This window comes from Echinops telfairi, unplaced genomic scaffold (assembly GCF_000313985.2).
Source record: "Echinops telfairi isolate 266 unplaced genomic scaffold, ASM31398v2 ScPeMD7_7424;HRSCAF=8462, whole genome shotgun sequence".
NCBI classification, from domain to species: Eukaryota; Metazoa; Chordata; class Mammalia; order Afrosoricida; family Tenrecidae; genus Echinops; species Echinops telfairi.
This window is the reverse complement of record NW_022111324.1, coordinates 26,194,851-26,220,621: the sequence shown is the minus strand read 5'-3', so window position 1 is coordinate 26,220,621 and position 25,771 is coordinate 26,194,851. Positions and strand designations below refer to the sequence as shown.

General features: G+C 40.9%; 1 protein-coding gene across 1 annotated transcript; it reads right to left on the bottom strand.

The window, feature by feature from the left end:
• Positions 1-1,552: 1,552 nt before the first annotated feature.
• TSEN15 (tRNA splicing endonuclease subunit 15) lies at positions 1,553-22,703 on the bottom strand. The gene is made up of 5 exons (XM_045298015.1): positions 22,626-22,703; positions 22,097-22,232; positions 3,555-3,708; positions 3,065-3,172; positions 1,553-2,525 (listed from the first exon to the last, which is right to left on the bottom strand). The coding sequence occupies exons 1-4, from the start codon at positions 22,696-22,698 to the stop codon at positions 3,152-3,154; spliced, it is 384 nt and encodes a 127-aa protein (XP_045153950.1). The 5' UTR covers positions 22,699-22,703; the 3' UTR covers positions 1,553-2,525; positions 3,065-3,151.
• Positions 22,704-25,771: the final 3,068 nt, after the last annotated feature.

Below are 25,771 nucleotides of genomic sequence, written 5' to 3'. Positions count from 1 at the left end.
CACTGCCCTCCAGGATCACTGAGTTGTTGAGTTGTAGGAACATGCTCTGTATTCGTTTGCAATATTCCTAATTTTTAACTACCTGTTTTGAATCAGGCGGCTTACAGAAATCAATTTTCTTTCCAACAATTTTTTAATTAAAAGATCGAGGGGGGGGCATCTTACAGCTCATATAACAATCTATACATCAATTGTAACAAGCATATTTGTAAATATGTTGCCATCATTAGTTTCTAAACATACATTTGAGCCCTTGGTATCAGGTCCTTTTTTTCCTCCCTCCCCCCTCCCACCCTTGTGAAGCCCCTTGATAAATTATAAATTTCATCTTATACTGGCTGCTATCTCCCTTTACCCAGTTTGTAGCCAATCTGCTTAATGTAACTGGCAGCATGATCCCCACAATGCACTATTCCTTAACCACTTCCTTCCTGTGTGTCTCACTTCTGGGCCTCTTTCCTAAACTTTCTGAATGTTATCCTTGGATAAATGCTGCATCTGATCTCAGATGACTGATTATTCTAAGGAGTGCACCCTTAATAGTGGTATTTTTCCTGATAGACCACTGTTTGGTTGAAACTTGAGCCACGGGAGCTAGTTTCGTGTCAGATCTGAAGGATGACTGAGTGCCATCGTCTTGGGGGTACTGGTCTCTATCCAATCATAAGTCTGGTCTTCCAAAAACTTTGGACTTTTATTCAAGGTTCCCCCTCTGTTCAGGGACATCTGATGTGTCACTTTCAGAGCAGTTAGTAGGGTGGCCAGGCACCATGCAGTCCGGCTCTCAAGGCCGTGGAGGCGACTGCTCCAGATGGTCCACTAATCCACTGGACGAATCTGTCCTCATGGCTTCAAGTGTCTTCACTGTTCTTTCTCCAGGTGGGGAGACACCAACAGCTGCACCTGAGATGGCCACTGTGGGTTTTTAAAAGGCCAGTACCTCCCTCCCCCCCCCCCGCCCCCCAAGTAAGATGTAGAACACTATGCGGGCTGTTATGTTAACCTTGGTACCCCCAAGACCAATCCTGATTTTGTCATTTTTTCCATTTTTATCATTGTGCCCTATTGAGCTGTGAAATTTTAGAATATGGGTGGGATCTTTGCCTTGTTTCTAACCAAAAGAATATGTAAAAGAAGACAGGATGTGATTCACTATGTTACATAGATGGTAAGGGCCATCTTCCTGAGACTCTCCCTTGCTGGACTGAGGATTGAGCCACCATGTCGAGAAAGACCAAGGAGGAAGGGGGGCTTCTCACCAACAACCCACTGAAACCCGAGGCCCTCAATCCAATAGTCGACAATGAACTGAAGACTGTGAACCACCGCAGGAGTGATGAGATGGAGCCTTCCTCAGTCTAACCTGAGACTGCAGCCTGGGAAACACCCGCCCAACTTGGACCACACACGTTCCAGAGGACCAATTAACCTGTGCTCCGGCCTCAGTCCACAGAACTGTGAGACAATTAGTGTGAGCTCTTTTAAGCTTCTAGTTTATGTAATATTTTAACAATAATACAGATTTGCAGAAAGGACACATAATTTCAAACACTTTAAATTTGAAAATGTTTTTATTATAAAAGTAATACAAATCATGGAAAGAAAAACTAAGATATTGGGAAAAGTCAGTCACCCATCCTACTATATCAGTTAGCAATGTGGCTTACTTTGTCATTTGTAAAGTTTATGCTTGGTGTATTATTTACAGCCATAATCATGCCTATCCATGTACTTTTGTACCTTCAGTTTTCACTAACAATTTATATTTTCATAATATTCATATATTCTGATAATTTTTAGTTAATGTGCCATTATAGGTATACATATATATGCTTAAAAAAAACTATTTCACTAGACTCGGGATTACCAAATGGACTAAATTTGGTCTAGAACTTTTTTTTTATAGTGTCCTAGTGAAGAACAAATTTTACATTTGTAAGGGGTTGTAAAGATAATATAAACTAGTCTGTGTAAAGCTTACAAAACCTAAATTATTTACTACCTGGTTCTACTTAAGATTGAAAACAAAAGGCTGGCCCTTGCCTTAGAGCAAGGTTTGGCAAATGTTGGCTGTGTGCTTATAAATGCAGTTTAACTGGAACAGACATGTGCCCTTTTGTTTACACATTGTCTATTTGCCTTCACACTACAAAGAGATGAGAAATTGTGACAGCTAATACATGGCTTGCAAATTGGAAAAGTTTTACCATCTGGCCTTTTACAAAAAAAAAAAAAAGAAGTTGTTGATCCTGCCCCCGGATTTTCAAGCGGTTTATCATTTGGGGCATTCCAAGTCATACTACTGGGCCCTCTGCGCGGAGAGCTTTCCGCACTCTGGACAAGAAGTTGGAAGAGATTAGTGAAAGTCGAACGGGAGTCCAGTTCATGAAAGCGTCTCTCTCATAGTGCTGTGTGTGCTACATCGGTGATGGTGCATCGGCGTGGGAGGAAACCCTTTACTTCTCTGCTCACTAGTCATCTTGATCCAGCATTCACGCTCTGCAGGAGCGAATTTTCAGTTTGGGCTTAAAGTCAATAAAAGTGAAAGTAAGAGCAATTGGGATATGAAAGCCAATGAGAAGAAACCTTGTACTTTCTACTGTGCGCTGCATAATAACTGTATTAAATTTTTATTAAAATGTACTTGTCAAATTGTTAAGCAACTTCGTATTTCATTTAAGAAGTACTTTATTTAAGAAGTGTCCTTCAGCTTAAAACCTTAATTAATCTTTATCTGCTACTGGAGAGTTTTATTCATTAAAACTCTCCAAGGGGCAAAGTGTATGTGTACTGCCACTCCAGGCTAGTTTTCGTGGTTAACAGGATGTGGGGGAGCCGAGTAAAGGAGAGAGATGGCTGACTCAATAAGAAGCCAACAACAGTGTTACCAATCAAGAAAGAGGCAGTGTTGAGTACTCTCAACACATCTTTGGCATATGTCTGTCTACAACTGTTAATTATGCTGTAATTAAACTCTCTCCAGATAAGAGCATTATAAGACAATTGTCTTATTTTCTATCTGGAAACACTTATTCTTCAGGAAGCAAACCTCTGGGAAACAAACCAGTTAAATCAAGACCCTTTCTGAGATGCAGCCGGCAGGTCTCAAATCCAGTCTTGTGTGAACAAAGCAAGCATCGGAATACGGCTGTCATCTTCTAAGAGAGATATTCTGCAACATAAAAATGATACAAAGATCAGAATGGACCTTTATTAAAATATACTTGTCAGATTGCTAAGCAGCTTAGCATTTCGTTAAGAAGTATCCTTTAGTTTAAAACTATAATTAATCTTTATCTGCTACCCAAGTTACTCATTCAATAACTGGTGACATTAAATACTCTGGGAAATGATAAATTTCTCAATAAGAGTAGTGGAATCAAGTTACTGTTTCAGAAATAACTAGGAACATATTACTTTGAGTTAAATACAGGCAGTTGTCTAAGGTATAAAAATGAAACTTTTGTGTTTCTTAAATTTCTTCACATTACTAAAGAAGAGACTTGATCCACACTTAAAAGCATCTCACACTTTGCCCCCGTCTTCTCAGTTACCTCAGAACGAGCCTGAGGGCCTGGCAGCAGGAAGCCATCAGTGAGCTTGTAGTAGACGACTGTGGAATCTGACTCCACTATGGCCAGAGTAAATGACATCGGCACATCTGGGTCACTGTGCAACTTTCGAGATGCCTTTAAGATCTCCCTTATCCTGAGAATAAATTTACAATATATTTAGGATTCACAGAATTATTCAATTAATAATAAAGGCAAAGACTGTAAAATGTGGAAGGTGAGCAATTACATTTGTACTGAGTTGAATATTTGTTTCCAAAAAACATAGATCCAATTCCTAATCTGTGGTACCTGTGCGATTGTTAGGTGTTGGGGAGTCGGCTCAGACTGACGCCCACCTTATGTGTAACAGACTAGAGAAGTGCCCAACGCCTCACAATTGCACTATGTTTGAGCTCGTTATTACAGCCTCCGGGTCAGTCCTTCTCATTGATGGCCTTTCCCCTTCTCGCGGACCCTTTGAAGTCTTCTGTTCAGCTCCTTGACTTCATCGTCTCCTCCCTTGGATTTAGCTGGTTGACACTAAAGATCAATTTTAACGTCTCTTCTGACATCCATTTTGGTCCTTTCCTTCGTACCTCTTTTTATTGACCTTCGTCTGCTTCGTGAACTCCTTGATGCCATGTCACGCACATCGTTCCCAGCCCCCAGTATTCCATGTGCCAGACTGCTGAATGAGGTGATCTCTAACATCTGCTGTGCGGTCACTGTGGCTCAGAAGCAACTCACACAGTCAGCCTGGAGTTTTTGTTCTCGTGGACTTGTTTTAATTTTCTCCAGCTTCAGCATGAACTTGTATATGAGCAATGGACGCTCTGTACTACAGTCAATCCCCGGCCGGATTCTGGCCAACAATGAGATAATCCATCAGTTCTTTCCAAAGATGCAGCTGATTTGATCCCTATCTACCATCCAGCAAAATCCATCTGTATGCTGTACAGTCACTGTTTAACTTCTTGAAAAGAAGATATTTACAATGAGGAAGCCAATGACTTTGCAAAATGTTATCATATGATCTCCAGTGTTATTTCTATCACCAATGCTGTACTTTCCAACTACTGATCCTTCTTTGTTCCAGCTTTTACATTCTAATCATCAATAATTATCCATGCATCTTGACTGCATGCATGCTTGATCAGTCTCAGACTGAAGAAGTGGAAGAAACCTTCAATTTATTCCTATTTAGCATGATGAGTTGGTACGAAAGTCTAAATAGTAGTTCTATTAACAAATCGTTTCTCTTACGTCACAAACTAGGACTCTACAAGGAAGTCATATTATCAAGAGCTGTGTTTGTCTTTCAGACGAGGTCTTGGAAGGTTTTATGATTTTCCATTCCCTGCATAGACCATATAATTGGCCAATTCAAAATGGCTAATACCAGTCCATTCCAGCTCAGTAATGACTAAAATATTGATCTTCATGCATTCCATTTCACTTTGACAACCTCTAATTTTCCTAGATGTATACTTCAGATATTGCACATTCTGATTATTAATCGATGCGTGCCACTGTTTCTTCTCATTTTACGTCATGCCACATCAGCAAATGAAAGTCCTGAAAAGTTCACTCCATCATGTATTAATGCTGACTCTCTAAGGAGCTGGTTCCGTGTCGGGTTTTGGCTGCCTTCCGATTGGAGAGGCTCATCTTCTGGCTCGTGCTAGAGAACGCCCTGCTGCTACTCATGTTTCTCTCAGCCAGTTTTCAGAAGGAGAGCCCCAGGTTCCTTCTTCCTAGGGAACCTCAGCTAAACCCTGTCCGCCTTGGGTGACTGCTCGCATGTGGGAAAACACCGCTTCCAGGACTGCAGCAGCAAGGAAGCCAGCACAGCATGGCAAACTGACAGGCACGCGGTGGTGGCACCTGTGAATGTGACCTTATTGGAAAACAGGGTCTTTGAAGATGTAAAACATTAAGGATCTTAAGATGAGGTCAACTTGGCTTTAGGGAGGACCCTAGATCCAATGCCGAATGTCTTTATAAAAGAAAGACGACTTAAGACTCAGGAGGGAAGCCCATGTGAGGTTGGACGCGCAGACTTGAAGTGATAGACTACAAACCAAGTAACCACCAGAAGTGCCAGCAGCTAAGGAGAGCCCTGGGGGCCCAGTAGGTTATAAGTTGGGCTGTAGCCGCAGTCAGAAGTTTGAAATCACCTGCCACTCCGAAGGACAAAGATGAGGCTTTCCACTGCCGTGAAGACGGACTGTTATGGGCAACCACAGGGGCAGTTCTCATCTGCCCTGTAGGGTTTCTAGGAGAAGGAGAAGAAGCACGGAATAGATTTCCCCGGAGAACCTCCAGAGGGAAATCTACTTCATAATGGATTTCAGGCCTCCAGAACCATGAGAAAAGAAATGTGTATTGTTGTAATCCCCTCCTTTGTGGTACTGTGTTACAGCAGCCCTAGGAAATCAAAGCGCATTGTATCCATACTGCTGGCTACATAAACCTCTGAAGACTCAAATATAAACATTTAAAGCTGTCTTCTCCATACGAGTCCTGCAAATAAGGACGACTTACTTAGTGCTGCTATTATACAAGTAACAGGAGTGGGTGCCTTTACAGGACATAAAGTTATTTTCTTGCAGCTCAACAGGCTAAAAGTACAGCTAGGGCATGATCCTCTAAGGAAGTCCTTTGTCGATTTCAGCTTCCTAGCTGCCAGCAAGCCTTGCAGATGTAGCTCTCTGTAATGCCTGTCTCTTCCTCTTCTCCCTGGGTGCTTTGTGTCCATTCTACTATTCTGATAGTCCAAAAGAGATTCATAATTAACACAAGAAAGGAAATCATATTACCAAACATTGTTTACCTATGTATAGGTATAAAACCTAAACCAAATCTACTGCCATGCAGTTGACGCCGGCTCACAGTGACGCTATATAGAGTTTCTGAGGCTATAACTCTTTCCTGAGGCAAATAAGCCCATCTTTCTCCCATGGGGTGGCTGATGGCTGTGAACCACTGGCTTTGAAGTTAGTAGCCCATTGTTTACTCACCAGCACCAGCAATTAGTGGCCAAGATTTAATGCATATTTAGAGGGATACAATTCAATCCATAGTACAGGGCTATCTACTGACTTTCGTCTTTATTTCCCCCCCCCATCTCTTGATCATCACCCCTGAGAGAGTCAAACAGCTCATGAATTTACAGATTGGTATTCATCTGTATTTTTATGCAAATCATGTTCACCTTGTATTTTTTGCCAATCATACCACTCCCCGCCCTATGAACTGTTTTCTGAAGTGAGACGGTTTTTTAAGATAGCAACATGAAAAAAGAGTGGCCTATCAATCGTACAAAACTACCTCTTTGGGGGAAGAGACAATGTATAAATATTAACTTATATAAAAATACTTATTTGTGTAATACTATGGCAATAGTGTTTAGTACATCTAAACCACTAAGGATCCTTGGTATTCATTTTCCAACTTACCAACTTGGTATATTAAGTATGTGTGGGTCATAATTTGGTTGTCTGACTTTTTGTTTGTTTTTAATAAACTACAATAAACATTTCCCCTACAGCCTTTATACTTTGAATTTTAATGGCTACAATTCCATTAAGTTGACAAAATTTCACTGTCTTTGCACTATTGCTGCACAATTCTTTCATTGGGGGGCGGGAGCAGGGTGGCTAATAAAATAAAGCTGCCCTGATGACCTTCCTACATATAGCTGCTTCGTTCTGTTCGCTAAACTTATAGAACAAGCAATCAGTCCAATGAAGAACTACACTTCAGCTTTCTTGCTGTGGAAAATAACATACCAAACCCAACAGGTTGGTCTTCAAAGCACTATTCATCTTAATTTACCACAAACTAAAAATCCTTATTACTTACTCGGTCCCGCTGGGTTCAATAATTCAGCAAAATACAACCTCCAGAGGAACTTTCTTAAAAAGGTATTTCTTAAAAAATAAAACAATGATCAGTTTTTTTTGGTGTTGGTTGGTTTTTCATTAAGTCAACCAATTCTCTCTCCAGAAATTGTGGGGGGGTGTGTGTGTGGTGGTTTACTAGCATATTAACTTTCTACAACTGAATACATAAACAATTTACAAGTATATTCTCCTTAATGAAAGTGTTATTTCTCCTTTTAAGTCTCCACTTCTCAATCTCAAGTAAAAATTCTATGGTCTCTCTTTACCTGTTCTATTTGCTATTGCACCTAAATAGAAAAATCTCTGCTGCGAAATATTATCACAATTATCATACTTTTTATCTGCCATAAAGACTGTAGATTTTAAGAGTAACTTCAAACAGCAATAAGCTTCGAGAAGAGTTCTTGCTCTTCTAGAAAGCCACTGCCAAATCCACCCCTACTCATGGTACCCATGAAAAAACACAGCTCTGCCTAGGCCTGTACTAACCTTGTGATTGGTTAAAGACTGAACGACTGCAATGTGTAGGCGTTTCATTGGGCTGAATGAGGGGAGTAGGGCTGCCTTTCTTCCTCACTGACAGCGAGTGGATGCAGACTCACAGCGACCCTATACGACAGGGTAGAACTGCCCTGTGAGTTTCCGAGACTGCAACAGTTTACCGGAGTAGAATCAAAGCCCAACTAGTTGCCACGACGCCACCAGGGCCCCTTCGCCTTTCTGCCTATGCTGTCTTATTCTGGAAGCTCTGCTTCATCCTGTGCAGCCCACAGCAGCACACAGCCTCACTGACAGAAGGAGTGGTTGTGCACGTTGAGTGGCTGAGACTCAAACCCAGGCTCCCACATGTAAGGTCGGAAGTCTACCACTGAACGGCCACGGCCAGAGCGACAGCTGGCTAGTAAGACAGCAGTTATACAAAGCTGCTGACCTATCATTTAAGTTCATCAAGGCTATCATTATTCGTGGAGAGAACGAGCATATAAGTCTGTTTCCTCACATTCACAGATGACAGGACCTCGTCTACACAGAAAGCTGTTAAAGAGAATGAATTCACACAAAAGTGGCAGAGCCAAGGTTAACATGCAAAAATCAGCTGGGTTCTATATACCAACAATGAGCAATCGGGAAGGGAGATCAAGAAGAAAAAAAATCCACTTATAATAGCATGTAAAAAAGTAAAAGACCTAAGAATACATTTAATCAGGAAGATAAAAGACTTGTACATTACAAACTATAAAACATTGCTAAAAGAAATGAAAACGTCACTGCTGGTGAAAACACTACAACTCATTATAATCTGCCCCCTTTGGTTCCTGTAGGATTTTCTTTATGGAAGAAGCACACGCCACATCTTTTTTGTAGCAGGGCGGCTGGTGGGTTCAAACCACTGACCTTTCCATTAGTGGCACAGTGCTTAACCACTGTACCACTGGGGATCCTTGAAAGAAACTAAACAACTTCTAAAGAAATGGAGGATATTCCAAGTTCACTGATTGGAAGAATGTATGTAGTTTAGCTCATGCTGTTAATACGGCCCAATACAATCTACAGATTTAATGCCACTCCCCTCAAAATTCCTACAACCTTCCTTGTAGAAACATTTTTTAAGTCAATTTTCAAATTTATATGGAATTGCAAGGGGCCCCAAACAGGCAAAGCAATCTTGAAAAACAGTAAGGTAAGAAGACTCAAATATCCCATGAAAGCTACAGTAATCAAAATAGTCTGGTACTGCTATCAAGGTACACATACAGATCAATGGATCAGGATTGAGAGTTTACAAACCCTACAGTCATCTATAGTCAATTGATTTTCAACAAGGCTGTCCATTACATTCAGTGGAGGAAAAGATAGTCCCTATAATAAAGTGTGCTACATCTTGAGCTCCACGCTCAACAAAGTAAAGGTGGGTCCATACCACTGCACCATCTATTAACATGAACTCCAATTGCATAGAGGCCAAAATGTATTAGCAGTTAATAGGAGCAGAAAGCCTGGAGGAAATGGGGGGTTGTTCCTTAAAGGGTTATCAGGTTCCTTTTTTAAGGGTCATGAAAAAAAATGGAAATAGAGGGTAATGATGGTTGCATGACATGGTGACTATCATTCACGTTAACAAATTGAACACTTAAAACAGGTTGAAATGGCACGTGTTTAGTTATATACATTTAATCACAGTGAAAGCAGGAAGGCTCTCCGTCGACATACAGGTTTACTGTAAGTATCAAACTAGGTAGCACAGACACAAGGGTTTTGCACTCCAACAGTTGTAAATACAAGTACTGTTACGTAGTACTTATACAAAATCTGTGACCTTGAAAATGGGGACATCATATTTGTATTTGTCCGGTCACACATGGCTATTACTAACAAGTGAGCATTAACCCAAATATACTAGTGTACAGAGCACCCATAGTAGGACAGAAAATGCCCCATACCATTTAATAAAGCAGATAGCATGGACCCCAGAAATTGAGTGGTAGTCCTTAAAAATATAAACTTCCATCTGGGTCAAACTACATGACAATTAGCTAGGCTTCTAATCATAACCGAGATTCACTGTAAAGAGAGGTATTTAGATGAAGCAACCAGAGACCCTACAGCCTGGATAGGAAGGGACATCCTCTAGAAAAGATAACACGCTTCAATAACTTCCGGAAGGCAAATTTTTATTTTAAAGATTTCCTTCTTCAAAAGTGATAAACCATGGTCTGAACAGTGGTAGGGGGGAAGAAGCTATTTTTGTCGACTCTCCATCTTGAACTAATATTTTTACCTAAAGACATAGAAAGAAGATCCAGATCTTGAATAGACAGAAATCTGAAATTATCTAAATCTTCTCTGTCCGTAGGCATTGGCATCACAGTTAGTCTCTAGTAACACCCAAAGCCACTGCGATGCATTCAAGTTAAACATAAGTCTTAAACTCCTCTGACTGGCAGAGTGTGGTGCACAGAGAGGGAAAAACAAACAAGAACACACACTATTAAGACTGCGTTACATGTTTTCCACTTCTCGAGACTTTGAAATCACATACATTTACCTCTATAGCTCTATATCCTGGGGAGGGAGGGAAGGAAGGCTATAGGATAGACAGACAGATAGGTAGGTAGGTAGGTAGACAGACAGACAGATAGATTTTTCCCCCTAAGGCAAGTCTTTCCAAAATGTTGAAATTTAGGGCAGAAATTTCCATTCTGTTCTAAACTGATGCATATTCTCAGGGTTCTCTGCCTGGTACAAACACCAAAACATTTTCAGACTTACCCCAAACACCCATACAGGAAACCATAACATTTGGAAATGAGCTCTATGTTGTAAAGGGGGTTTTGTCTTCAGGGCTGAGGGAAGTCACTGTCAAAAAGGAAATGGAAGTTCCCATCTCTGAGCTCTTGTTTATCCTCCCTGGTGAGTACATGGAGGAAAACTGCCAATGGGTCCGCCCAGTTCATCACTCTGTTCCCTAAAATCACCTGGAAAATCTTACAGACTCTAGTTCAGGATCTCCTCCAGTCTATTTTAATGTCTATTTAAAGGAATATTATCACCTCCCCCTGTTCAAGACCTTTCTTGTTTGTGTTCTTTACAGGATATCTCACCAAACTCTTAAATTGCCTTCAGGTCACAAGACTGTATTTTCTCAATTTATTATGACTATTATTACTACTAATTTATATATATATATATATATATATGCCTTAAAAGCTCAATTCTCTGGAGAAATAATATGAACATGTTCATTGCAGAAATCTAAAATAAGATAGTTCATACTAATGTAACACATGGTTCATATAAACTATTAAAAGGCTCTGAAGTTCTCGTTTAGAAATAACATACGGCTGTTAAGATTCAGAAAACAATAAGAATTATCAGATTACTGTAATCTCATTTAACGTCTAGCATTCTTAGTTTAAAAATCTTAATTTATAAACAGAACAAAGTTCATATGTGTCTGTGTATATATGAAACTTTCAAAAGCTCAGCTCTGTGGAAAAAATATTATAAAGCTGTTCATCATACAAATCTAAAATAAGATAGCAGATCATACGATTCAGCATCATTCAAATGGAGTCCCTACAAACAGTTCACAAGTGTTCGGCTGTGATCTGAATGGTGGGAGAGTCCAGGCCACCTAAAGGCCCTCAAAAGAAAGGCCTGGTGAGCCGATTCCAGAAACAAACAGCCTGAGAGCAACGGTGCGCAGCTCGACCCTGACTCTCAGCCTGAGCCACAGACTCCTCTCAATGGGGAACAGTACATATGTGGCAAGTCTCACACAAATCCATGTAGGAACAGAAACTGAATTATCAAGACAAGAAATCAGGTTTGAGTTAGTTGTAGACCAAGGGAAATCTCCACCTAAATTACGAGTAATAATCCTTATTGATCCACAGTCAGAAAAATGTGTCATTTGTACCAGGTTTCCCTTTCTCAGAGCTACTCAGAAAGGAGGGATGAGTACAGTAAAGAGGGTGATTCTAAATCTTGATGTGGCTCATTTGGAAATAATCCTGAGGCAAACACACAGGTAATATAATTGAAAACTAATGTCTTTTGACTAAGCTATTTAAATACTTTCCATCAATCTTGGCATTAATTTTTCTGTAACTATCCTACAACAGAAATTAAGTCATCTCTGGAGATGTACCCAAAGGCAACATGACTTTTAACTGCAAATGGTGCTGCGATGAGAGCAAGGTGTTCTGGGTGGGAAGTCCTATCCATTTCAATGCACACAGAGCTTGTGGCCGCCTGCCCACCTCGGGGTGGCCAACCTGGGGCATGCAGTAGCCTTCTCAGCGCAGAGATGAAGTCCTTGGCCTCTCTACTGGACCGTGTGTGAGAACACAGACGGCGGCAGCGCAGCACAATGTGTCACCGCCACCAAAGAAGCCTTACCCGGCCACAGGCTCGGTCTGAAGAAAAGTCTCCGGGATGACAGACCGCTTCCCTGGGAACCATGCCAACGCCTGCCTACTGCAAACTTAAGGCAGCTGGAATCCCAAGGGAATCTCCTGAACAATCAAATGCGTCTCTGTCTATTCAGCCCAGTGGGAAGTCATTCTGCGCAAATAAACTGCAGGCTGCCTTTCGGAGGGGAAGAGAGAAAAATGCTGTGTCAGTTCAAAGAAACTGCCAGAAATTGGGGGTTGCCCTAACGAGAGAGATTTTCCACAGAGGCAGTGTGAGGACACATCTCCTGACACACAGAGAAACAAAGTGACAAATCATTTTACCCCACTAATAGACTTCAGGCCTTAAAGAAAATCAATCCACTGCCATCAAGTCAACTCCAACTCCAAGAGGCTCTACACAGGGTTTCGGAGACTGTAAATCTTGACACGCGCAGAGCCACATCTTGCGACTCTTTGAAGCTCTGAGAAGCTGTAGCTAGCAGCCTAACTCGTGGCAGCACCAGGACTCCTTTCAAATAAAATAATGGTCATTAAATGAATTTGTAAAAGACAATAACTACCCTTCTTAAAAGGGGAAATGTTTTTAATTACAGGGAGATGATCATGGAGCACCCTTGGAAACCATACATCACTTCAGGTTTAAATCTTATAAATGGGTAGGGAAGGGCTTCAATTAGTTCTGCTAACCAAAAGCCACCATTAATGTAGTCCCTTTCCCAAGAGAGTAGGGAAAAGAATACTCACAACCACAGAAGGAGGGGAGATTCAACTACACGAGAGGAAGGCTAGCCACGGTTCTGGCAGAGTGCTTTCTCAGACGGGGCACCAATGCCTGTTTCACTTACCGTGGAAAGGGGGAGATGGGGACAAAGCTTGCAAGCTGGTGGATACTGCAGGCACTCTACTTTGTGGAGACTCTTGCAAGTTTGCTTCTAACGTATCCTTATGTTCGTTAATGTATTGCTTTAAAAGTCTCTACAGACCAAACTCTTGACTTACTTTCTCTCACCTTTGACCACACTCTTGACTTACTTTCTCTCACCTTTGAATTCCTTGCCGGCTTCTGTTTCTGACCCACACTTCGGCTCCATCCTTGCCCCACTCTCTCTCGTACACACGTTACCCTCGCTCTTTCTCGCCCTTTGGAGTGACCAGGAGTTTACTGCAGGCAAAGTGGTTTTCTACGTTCACATCTGTTGTTGATGGTGCACTCCCAAAGTCTTCCATCATCTTGGTCAATTGTCTTACATATCCCAGTCTACCACTGCCCCCTGCCAGCAGAGTGCCTTCCTACCTGGATCCCTTCCAATGGTCTTAGGAGCTCTACTGGGTGCAGGCAGCACTCCCTCTTGCTCTTCAAAGTTTCGCTTGTGGTATGACTTTGCCAGGTGCAGTCGTTCCCATGCTTGTTCCACATTAAATGCCTACACACATTTCAAACAACTTATCTTTTGGGAATCTTTCTCAGACTCTCCCCACTCCTCTACCCCTACGCCAGCTTGACTCTCCTCTCTGCAGTCCTGCTCAGTATCCTGTGTGCTCTCCTGACATTTAGCAAGTGGCATGTCAATGTCACTCTGCTTCAGCCCTGGATGCTGGGTCCGCACTGAGAGCAAGGGCCGTGCTCCTTCGTATCCCAGAGCCTCACACATGAAGGAGCAACGGGAAAATATTGGAGAGTCTGTCATTTGACTTTTTATCCTCCCCACAAATCCTTGTGGGTTTCCATGCTTCATTTTGCCTCCAGAGCGGTGGTTCTCAACCTTCCTCACAGTTCCTCATGTTGTAGTGACTCCCCACCTATAAAGTTATTTTCGTTGCTACCTCATAACTGTGATTTTGCTATTGAAAAAACACTGGCCAAAAAAAAAAGAAAGAAAGAAAAGACACTGGCAGTTAAAAAAATAATAAAATCTTTTTATCCTCATAACTTACTATGATTTCTTGTATAAGTCACTTAAGATATTTACTTATTTGCAGCTATTATATAATTATTGTTAATTCTATTACAGAAAATTGTGATATTATTATCCTAATGTCTTCCTTTTAGGGTACTCAATAAATATCAATGGCTAGGTAGCCCAAAGGGAAGCAAGGAAAGCTACCTGAACAAAGGTTTTGGCTTTATCTGACATGGTAGCACTGAAAAGACAGGTCTGGGCTTTAGTCAGTATTCCTGTGTTTGTCTCGCCTTTAGACTATGAGATATCGTGACTTCTGTAGATATGAGACTATGCTTTTATGCTATTGCTAGAGTTGAGAAAGCAACTTCTATTTCTGGTCATTTACCAGACTAGCTACATGGATTCCTTAAATGCACTGTAGCAAGAAGCAATCTGTAATACTCAACATATGAATGTCACCATCCAGATACATCTTTTAGTACGGTATTTTATAACATAAACTAAAATTTATTTTATACTAGCTTTAAGAAATTCTAGAAGAGTGAAAAACATATATCCTTCCCTTTAAGAATTAATCACTTAATATTCCACATACAAGTTTCCCACCAGGTATCAGAAATGGGCATCTGACCAATTTTATGCTCCTACTGTAGATCAGCAATTACCAATAAATCAATGTTTTCACAAGGGGCTAGTATACATAAGACCTTCTGAGACCTGAAATATTTGACAAAGTGTTTAACTACTACTATATATTATGTATAACTGCTGCAGAGCAAAGATTGGTCACAAACTGTGCTTTTGCTCAAAATAATGCATTCACTCATTGCCACTCAAATACACATGCACCTTGCACTGGCATGTGTCTGCCCTCTCGCCAGAGCCTATGAAGACAAAATCTCCTAGAAAAGTACGTTGAAAATTAATATAAAAACTTTTCTACAGATATCCTCAGAAATGCACACGGATAGAACACGGAATAGTGCCTACAGTGCTGACTGGTTAAGAAGTCAATAGCCATAAACAGATGGAAGGACTAAGTCATACAACCATGAGGGAGTTGCAAGAAGTTTGTGAATACATTCCATTGTCATTTAATTCCATTTTTCCACACACATTTTGAGGTCTCCTCACATAGGACCCTCTAGCAGTCAATAGTCAAGTAGCTGGATAGCTTTTTAAAATGATTTTCTATTATACAAGAAGTATTTATTGCTATTACTAGAAAAATGCCTAACTACATTGTAGGTAATTGTGTAAATGGAAGGGTTGTTTGGCTCAACATTAAAAAAAAAAAACACTCCTAAACATGGGGACTCCGATAAGGAATAGACCATATTAGGTTAAAGATGCTCTACACCCATTTTAAGTAATAGGTAATTGCACCCCCCAAAAATTGTCATGTGTCCCCTTACTCTCAAGTTTTCATGCAGCCTAGCTTTCCTTTTAGTGAAGTGCTATCTGAAGTTTTTGAGGAATGCAGAGCCTAAGTGGACACACACACACACACACACAAGCAGCTGAGCAGAACAGCTACAATTGTCATTTATACTGGTGCTGAACTGAGTTGTTCAATGTGAGGCAACTAAATGATTTCTAATAATAAAGTGTAACTCTGACAGGTTACTTTTTAATATACTAAATATAATAAACCACAAGGCCAGCGGTCCAAAGGGTGAACCTCTCTGAGAAGAGAGCTGAAGCTGTCTGATCCCATGAAGCCTCATACAGCCTCAGCAGTCCCAGAGCAGTGGTTCTCAACTTTCCTAATGCTGTGGCCCTACAAGACAGTTCCTCATGTGGTGGTGGCACCCCCCCAACCATAAAATTACTTTTGTTGCTACTTCCTAAGTGTGATTTTGCTACTGCCATGAATCAGGCGCGCCTTGTAAAAGTGTCGTCTGACCCGCTGCTGTAGAGAATCACGATGAGTCAGAACTGATTCCATGGTAGTGGATTAGGGTTATAATAGATCACCAGTTATATCTACTCACATTCCAGCATGCTTTCATGAGTGGGAATAAGGAAGAAGTCAGAAGCACTGAGAACAAAGGCTATCTTATCTATGCTGTAGTCTAAGAGAATTATACTAGAATCTTAAGTCAAAAATAACAATACTAGCAAAGGTTAGAATCAACTTGCCAGTAACTAACAACAACAGAGCTAGGCATTAAGAATCAAAAGCTAGTAAGACCTTCAAAAGAGCATTACCCGGATGAAAGAATACACCATCAGCTATAGCCTTGCTAACAAAATCAGACCAAATCTGATCAAGACCCCGATTCCAGCTGCCAATCTGGCAAATAGAGTTGACAGAGAAAAATGTTAAAAACAAAAGGTTAGAGGGGCAAGTCATAGATCAAGAGTCTGCAAATGTTGTCCTAGGGGACAAATTTTGCCAGCTATAAATATAATTTTATAACAACAGAGTCACATCCACTCATATACGTATCGCCTATGCTGCTTTGGGGAGAAGACTCGGTTTTCTCCGCCCATGAAGAGTCTCAGCCTCAGAGTCGCACAGGAGTAGTTCTACCCGTTTCTGCGGGCTCGCGGTCAGAGGGCATCAACTCCACAGCAGTGCGCTTGGTGCTGGATGGCTGCTCTGAGACGGCCATAGCACAGCTGAGTCGTTCTGCTAGAGATCAGGCAGTCCACAAACCTAAAGTAATTGCTATCTAGAGCTTTACTGGGAAGTTTGCAAGCCTCTAAGGTAGATTAGGGAGATTTAAAAGAGAGCACTTTCTTTTTAATGGGTAGACTTTATGGAATACAAATAGGACAGTTTTAGAGGTAAATGTATAAGGTGCTCAGTTAACCAGTAACAAGAATAAAATAGGGAGTGCCATTATAGATCCTCTAAATAATAAGATGATAATAAAGAGAATATTATATACATTGACTTGTTATCAAAAAGCTTGATAACATAGATTAAATAGACATAGTTCTTCCAAAATACAAATGCCAATGTTCACTCAGAAAAAAAATCAATAATTTGATAGCCATACATTTTTCAACATAACTAGATCTTTACTTGAAACATCTTCATAGAAAGAAAGTCTCAGGTTCGGATGGTTTCACTTACAAGCATATAAAGAAAATATAATTCCCCCCTACTCCCAGAAGAATTCATTTCAGAGGACAGCACTGAAGCTACAGCTCAAGGAGAGGGACATGTCTGATCAGAGCACACAGAAGCAAATGAGGGGAGAAGTAAAAGGAGTGAAGCACATCCTGGCCCACCAAGCCCTGAGGACAATACTTTTGCTCAGAGCAGCCAATGCACAGAGAGGACCATAGGACCGGTCCCACCACCAGACAAGACGTCCCTCACCAACCCATAGCGATACAGGGGACAACACTGGAGGCACACTGCAGGAATTGTGCCCACTCTGACCCTACCACACCGAGCTGAAACACTAAGGGCATGCAACAGAACAGCAAAGGGAGCAGAGCAATGAAGTCCCCAGGGGATACCAAAAATAGACTGTGGGGCCAGGGCATGGCCCCCCATCAGACTCGACTGGAAAACACTCATAAAGGACAATAAACAGACCTTGAGCTATTTATAGGCTTTGCTTTTTTGGCTTTTTGTTGTTGTTGTTGGAGCTATTGTTTTATTATCTCTTGTTGCTTTGTTTTGCTTGTTCTTGTGTTTGTACACTTTACTATCTCTGCATGTCTATCTAGATAAGATAGACATGGGATAAACAGGCAGGAGGAGAAAACAATGGGAGGACAGTTGGGGTGGGGGACAGGGGAGAAGTGGAGGGGTGGGGTTGGGAGGGGAGAGGAGGGAGGAAGTGGGTGTTAACAAACCCAGGGACAAGGGAACAACAAGTGACTGAAAAATCGATGGTGCCGAGGGTATAGGAGGTCTGGTAGGGCTTGATCAAGGGCAATGTAGCCGAGAGGAATTATTGAAACCCAAATGGAAGCTGAACATGAAATAGAAGAAAGAACTAGGAGGCAATGGGCTTTTATAGAGATCTAAATACAGGCATGTACATATGTAAATATATTTATATATGACAATGGGGAAATAGATCTATGTACATATATTTATTGGCTTAGTATTAAGGAAGCTGATGAACATTGGGCCTCCTTTAAAGTGCTCCCTCAATGCAAGAACACTTTGTTCTATTTAACTGGCATTCCATGATGCTCACCTTCCCGACACTATCATAGAAGACAAAGCAGGTACATAAGCAAATGTGGTGAAGAAAGCTGATGGTGCCTGGCTATCAAAAGATAGAGCATCTGGAGTCTTAAAGGCTTGAAGATAAAAAGCGGCCATCTAGCTGAAAAGCAACAAAGCCCACATGGAAGAAGCACACCAGCCTGTACAAGCATGAGGTGTCAACTGGATCATGTATCAGGCATCAAAGACCCAGAGCAAAAAATCATAATGTGAATGGGGGTAGGGAGGAGTGCAGAGTGGAAGCCCAAAGCCAATCTGTAGGCAATTGAACATCCCCTTACAGAAGGGTCGTGGGGAGAAGATGGGCCAGTCAGGGTGCAGTATAGCACCAATGAAACATACAGCTTTCCTCTGGTTCTTTAATGCTTCCTCCCCTCCCACACACACTATCATAACCCTAATTCTACCTTACAAATCTGGCTAGACCAGAGCATATACATGGGTACAGATAAGAGCTGGAAACACAGGGAATACAGGATAGATAAACTCCTCAGGGCCAATATTGGGAGTTGCCATACCAGGAAGGTAAGGGGAAGGTGCGGGGAGGAAGGGGGAACCAATCACAATGACCAACCTATAACCACCTCACAGGGGGATGGACAACAAACAAGGGGGTAAAGGGAGACATGGACAGTGCAAGGTATGAAAAAATAATAATAAATTATAATTATCAAGGGTTTATGAGGGAAGAAGGGTCAGGGAGGGAGGGGGACAATGAGGAGCTGATACCAAGGGCTCAAGTAGAAAGAAAATGTTTTGAAAATGATGATGGCAACAAAAGTACAAATGTACAAATGTACTTAACACAATGGATGGATGGATGGATTATAATAGGAGTTGTATGAGCCCCAAATAAAATGATTAATAAAAAAGAAAATATAATTCCAATTTTATAAAAACACTTCCAGAAAATTAAAAAGAGGCTAGCTCATTAACAACTGCTAGCTCATTAACACAAAAACAGACAAAGGAATAATTAAAAAGCTACAGACTAATATCCTTTAAGAACATAGATATGAAAATCTTTATTAAATATTAGCAAACTGAATGAATTATATGGAACAGGTCTTATCTCAGGAATGCCAGCTTGACAGACATTTGAAAATAAAAATAAGTCAACAAATACACATTTTAAAATTATAAAACAGATGATATCAGTAGTGTGAGTTAACATTTAACAAAATACAGCATCCATTCATAACAAAAATTCTCCACAAACTAGAAATAAAAAGGAATTTCCTCAGCCTGATAAAAACAAGCAAAACCTACAGCTAACATCGCAGTAATGGTTAAAGACAGTTTCTCTCTCTGAGTGGGACCGCAGCAGGATTCTGCTCTCACAGCTTCTAGTAAACATTAAACTGGTGGTCACAGCCAGTGCAGTATGGCCAGAGAAAAGTGAGACAAACAGAGAAATGAAATTGCCTTTACTAGCAGATGTCATAATCATCTCCACAGAAGAGACCAAAGACTACAAGACCACGTCAAGAAGTCATCAGTTAACTTAGCAAGGTTAGCAGAACGCAATCTGTATGAGCAAACATTGGTTTTCCATACACTAGTAATGATCATATTGAAATTGAAATGTAAAGAGCCTCTACAGTAGGATCAAAAACAAATACTTAGGCATAAATCTAACAAAATACATATATAATTTATAGAGTGAAAATGATGAAATCATTTTAAGAGAAATTAAAGAATTACCTAAGTGGAATTTATATATCATGTTAATGAATCAGAAGACACACTATTGGAATCCTCTTCAAATAGATTCGTAGATTCAGTGCCATTCCGATCAAAATCTCAACAAACTTTTTCTAAGACTCAAAAAGCTGATTTTTAAATGTTATATATAAAGGGGGGGGGGACCTAGAATAGTTAAAAACAACTTTCAAAAAGAAGAACAAAGTTTTAAGACTTATACTGCCTGTTTTTCAAGTCTGTCTATAAAGATACAGTAATCTAAATAGTGTAACTCTGACAGAAGAACAGACATATGGATCAACAGTACAGTCGAGAGAGCCCAGGAATAAACCAACACACATATGGTCAGTATATTTTCAACACTGTTGCCATAGTAATTGAATGGGGACAGCCTTTTTAGTAAATGCTACTGGAACAAGGTACACCCGTTTGCCAAGTGACTCCGGAGCCCTGGTGGCATAGTGGTTCAAGTTCGGCTGCTAAAGGCAAGGCAGTACTTCGAAACTACCAGCCACTCCGTGGCCTCAGAAACCTACAAGGACAGTTATGCCCTGGGCTATAGGGTCACTTTGAGTCAAAACTGACTCAATGCAATGAATCTGATTTTAGTTTGCCAAATAAATTGACCTTGACCCCTTATCTCATGCAATATATAAAAATTTATTCAAAATGAATAAATGTGAAACCTAAAACTGTAAAACTTCTAGAGGATAGCATAAGAGGAAATCTACATGACTTTGGGTTAAGCAAATAAATATTTCTTACATAGAATACAAAAACCACAGTAGGTTTTATAATTGATAAAATTGACTTCAATCAAAATTTAAAGTATCTACTCTTTTAAAGAAATTGCTAAGTAAGTGAAAAGGCATGCCACACACTGGAAGAAAGTATTTTCAAAAACCATATTTGATAAAGGAATTGTCTCTACAATAACTAATCAAAATAACTCACAATACAACATAAAACAACCCAAGTTTGAAAGCATGGGCAAATGATTTGCATGCAGTCTTGACCAAATAAGGAATCTAGGTGGCAAATGAGTACATAAAACGATGCTTAACGTCATTGACAAAGTGCACATTTAAAACCACAACGTGATGATAATGTATATTTAACTTTCAATCGATTGCAACTCACAGTGACCCTTAAAAACTGAGAAATGCCCCAAAGGATTTCCCAGCTTGTAATTATTTACAAGCAGACTGCCACCTCTTTATAAATTAATGCGTGCATAAATCGGACAATACCAAATGTGGGATATGTTTCCAAAAATGTAAATTAAGGCAGCCACTTAGAAAAATAGTCTAAAACTATCCCTAATGTTGAACAGTAGCAATACTCCACCATCAAGATAAATAATCTGTGGCACAAGTAAACCATGGAGAACTACATGGCTGCCAAAATGAATGAACTATAATAATAAACAAAGTTTTAAAAGGGCAGAACTACCCCGTTGGGCTTCTGAAGTTGTGAATCTTTACAGGAATAGAAACTTCATGCTTCTCCCACGGAGGGATGGTTGGGTCCAATGGCTAAGCCTCCGGTTAGCAGCCCATCGCATAACACATTATGCCATCAGGGCTCCTCTGGGAGGGTTCAAGTTCCTGAGCATAAACTTTACAAAGCAGAAACAGTTGCCACTGAGCAGACACTGACTCATCGGTCAGAGAACCATTGTGCATGGAGTTTTCCATGGCTGATGCCTCAGATTGCCAGGCCCTTTTCTGATGGGCTCAGACCTTCCACTTCTCAGTCAACAACCACCACACCTACTGCTAAATTTATTTCTCAAGTAATTAGGCGTAAAGCTATGTCCTAAATTCCTTAAAGAGATTATACTACCACCTCTAATGTAATGAGTGCTAGTAACTTCAGGAAAACAAAGACACCCCAACCACCTGCTCACCTGTTGTGGCTGAGGGAGGCACTGATGGGTGTAGGCACTATAGTCTGTGACCCTTCGCCTTCTATCTCGGTACCCACGAGGCAGATGAGTTGGAGTTCTGGTAAGCCCACACAGTTGACTTCATGCCAACTCTTACCTGAAAAAATATTTGAAGAGACAGTGATATTTATCAAACATTAAAGATCATAATCTCAAACTTCGACATAGTCCTCAGCTGAGCAAATACCATACATAATGGTATGTTTTCTCTTTACTATGATAATCATTTGATAATTGCCTATAAAAATGAAAGAACTTATAAAATTAAAAACGAATACATACACAATGGATGACAATGTTACCAATGCTATAAACTCCAAAAAGCAAATTCACTGCCGTCAGGTTGGTTATGACGCATAGTGCCCCTATAGTCCCGCAGAGACCGTCCCCGGTGAGTGTCTAAGGCTGTAATTGTGCATGCGAGCAGAAAGCCTCATCTTCTCCCCAATCCCCATCCCTGCCCCAATTAAAATATGAACAGACAACTTACTCTCCATGAGATCCAGGTAAACCAAGAACGCTATGTACACGTGGGTAGCGTCTCCTATGTCTAATTCCATCATCTCTAAATACTGAAAATCAAAATGTAAGTGTCAAATAGAGAAGAAAGGATCTTTTACATTTTCTTTCATTTCAATGAACTTATGTAAACCAAAACCAAACCCCAGGAAGTCAAATTCTGATTCATGGTGACCCGGAAAGCATGTGCATATGAGGGGGACCCCAAAAAACAGAAAAAAGCTCTGCTGAGTGGAGCTTTTTCTTTATACAATCCATACATTCACCCATTGTGTCAAGCACATTTGCACATGTGCTGCCATCGTCACTTCCTTTTTTTTATTTGCTGCCATCATCATTTTCAAGGCATTCTCTTCCCACTTGAGCCCCTGATAGCAGCTCCCCATTCTTCCCCTACCACCTCAGCCCGCCCTCTCAGGAACCCTTGATAAACTGTAGTGCGCATTTTCCCCGCTAGGGGAGCATCAAGCCACACCCTCTGAATTAGTACACCCAGCGGCATCTCCAGGGCAGGTTCTCTCTGGTCACAGTGACTTTTTTTTGTAAAAGCAGTTTCACTTGAACCTCTTTTTTTTGTGATAGCCGATTCAAGAGAACAGTGTGTGGCTGTGAAATTTCGTTTCCTGCTCGGTAAAAATGCTGCAGACACTGTTGTGATGTTGGACACAGCTTACAATGACAGTGCTATGGGAAAAACTCAAGTGTACGAGTGGTTTTCTTATTTCCAAAAAGGTTAAATGTCAATTGATGACAAACATCGTTCTGGACATTCGCCAACTTCCCGAAAGGGCGGAAACGTCAACAAGTTTCGTACATTTGTGCTCAAAGACCAAAGAAGGACCGTTGAAGAGATGGGGAAGCAATCTAGACTATCTTGGAGCTCAGTTCAGCAAATGTAAACAGAAGATTTGAGAATGGGAGGGGTCACTGCGAAATTTGTGCCTTGGGTTCTCTGACTGACCAGGAAAAAGAGGGCTGACTGGAAACATGCTGCGCTTTGAAAGAACAGCTCCGCAGCAACCCAGACTTTCCCCCCAAGGTCATTGCTGGTGATGAGACCTGGTGCTTTCCTTATAACCCCCAAACCAAACATCATTCAAGTCACTGGCAGATGCCATCAAAGATGCCCACCATCACCTTGCCCCCCCAAGTGAAGTGAAATCAAAGATCAAGACGATGCCTATTGGTTTGGTTTTGATGTGAGGGGCTAGTGCACTTGGAGTTCATGCCACCAGGTCAGACTATTAATCAAGCTTCCTAGTTAAAGGTTTTGAAAAGATTGCCTAACACTGTGGGACAAAAAAGGCCTGATTTGTTGCAGATGGGAGCTGGTTTTGCCACCACAACAATGTACCTGCTCACATAGCCATCTCAGTGTGCCCGTTTGGGGCAAAAAACAGCATGCCTCTCTTGCCCCCGTGCACCTTCCTCACCTTACCTCACTGTTTGACTTTTTGTTTCTGGAATGAAGAGGGACATGAAAGGACAGCGATTTGACAACGTAGAAGAGATGAAGAAAAAAACGAGGGAAGTCCTGTCAGCCATCCAAACACATGAGTTTAAAAAATGTTTCCAAGAATAGAATCACAGATTTGACAAATGTATTAAGTGTAATGGAGAGTACTTTGAAGGTGATAAGGTTGTTTTGTCAAAAATTTAAATACATAGCTTTGGGGAGAGAAAAATATGGGTTTTGGGGGGTTCTTTCTCTCTCTCCGTGATAAGGTTGTTTTGTCCAAAAGTTAAATACATAGCTTTGGGGAGAGAAAAATATGGGTTTTGGGGGGTTCTCTCTCTCTCTCTCTCTAATCTATACAACTTTATCTCAGGTATGAGAGTTACAAGAGTTACAAAGCAATATAGGACTAGGAACTCGGTCTCTAAAGAATTTGCAATTATTACAGTAAACACATGCATACATGTAAATGCTAAGCAAGTAATATTTAACTGTAACTGATTAAAAGCCAAATAAATGACTCATTAAAAATCAAATAGAAAACATGACACATGAAGTCAGAGAAGCTCTATTTTATTTGCTTGAATAGTGTCAGCTTCAGGGGGGAGGTGAGATGCAAGATAACCCCCTTAAAGGGCTGGCATGATTTGCGCAATGGAAGAATTCCTGACAGAAGCAGGAATTGTGACTGGGAGTTGGTTCTCCGGGCAACTTTCTGTATAACAGAATGAAACTTTGTCCAGTACTGCACCATCTTCAAGATCACTAAAGTCCATTATTAATCTGCGGTCACTGCATTCCCTGTAGGCACAGTGAGTTAAGCATTGGGCTGTTAAATTACAAGGTCAGCAGTTCAAACCCACCAGCGGCTCCGCAGGAGAAAGGAGCAGTGTACTCAGTCCAAACGGGTTGAAGTCAGAAAGGACTCACTTGCAATGGGCTTTTCTAATCTAATCTTTCAGCATGAAATGTGACTATTTCTGTTATGATCCAAGTTCGCAGTGGAGCTTCCAGACTAAGGCAGAGTAGGAAGAAAGGCTTCTTCGTTTACTTTTGAAAATCTGCCAATGAAAGTTTTATGGCTCCAATCATGACGATGGTACAGTGTTTTGATCCATTTTTTTACCTTACAGAGATTAATTTCTTTAATTCCATAACAATCCTACGAGGTAAAAACTATTATTATCCCCATTTTATAGATGACAAAACTGAGGCAGATATTAACTCGATCCAAATCAATAAGCTACTAAGTAACAAAATCAGGATTCCAATCCAGGCCGTCTGACTTTGAGTTACTGCACACAACCACGATGCTGCCTCTCCAAGGGGCTGTCAGTGCCTTTTGACGGCACTGAATACCTGGCTATGGTTTTGCTTACCTTTTGTAAAGGGGTGAAGGGTACAGTGCAAGGGGAGGAAAAAACAAAGAACATGAAAAGGGGGTTTTAGGCCTTAACTTCAAGGTTTTGCTTTTCTTGCCAGTTTTTGGATGATTATCTTTGCCTTATTCCTTTTCCCCAATGCCATCCTCTGAGGCTTCTACAAGATCTCCATCGCACTGAGTCCACAAGATGCCAAATCAAAGTAACTATCAAGGGCTCATGCGGGAGGGGGGAGCGGGGAGGGAGGGGAAAAATGAGGACCTAATGTCGGGGGTTTAA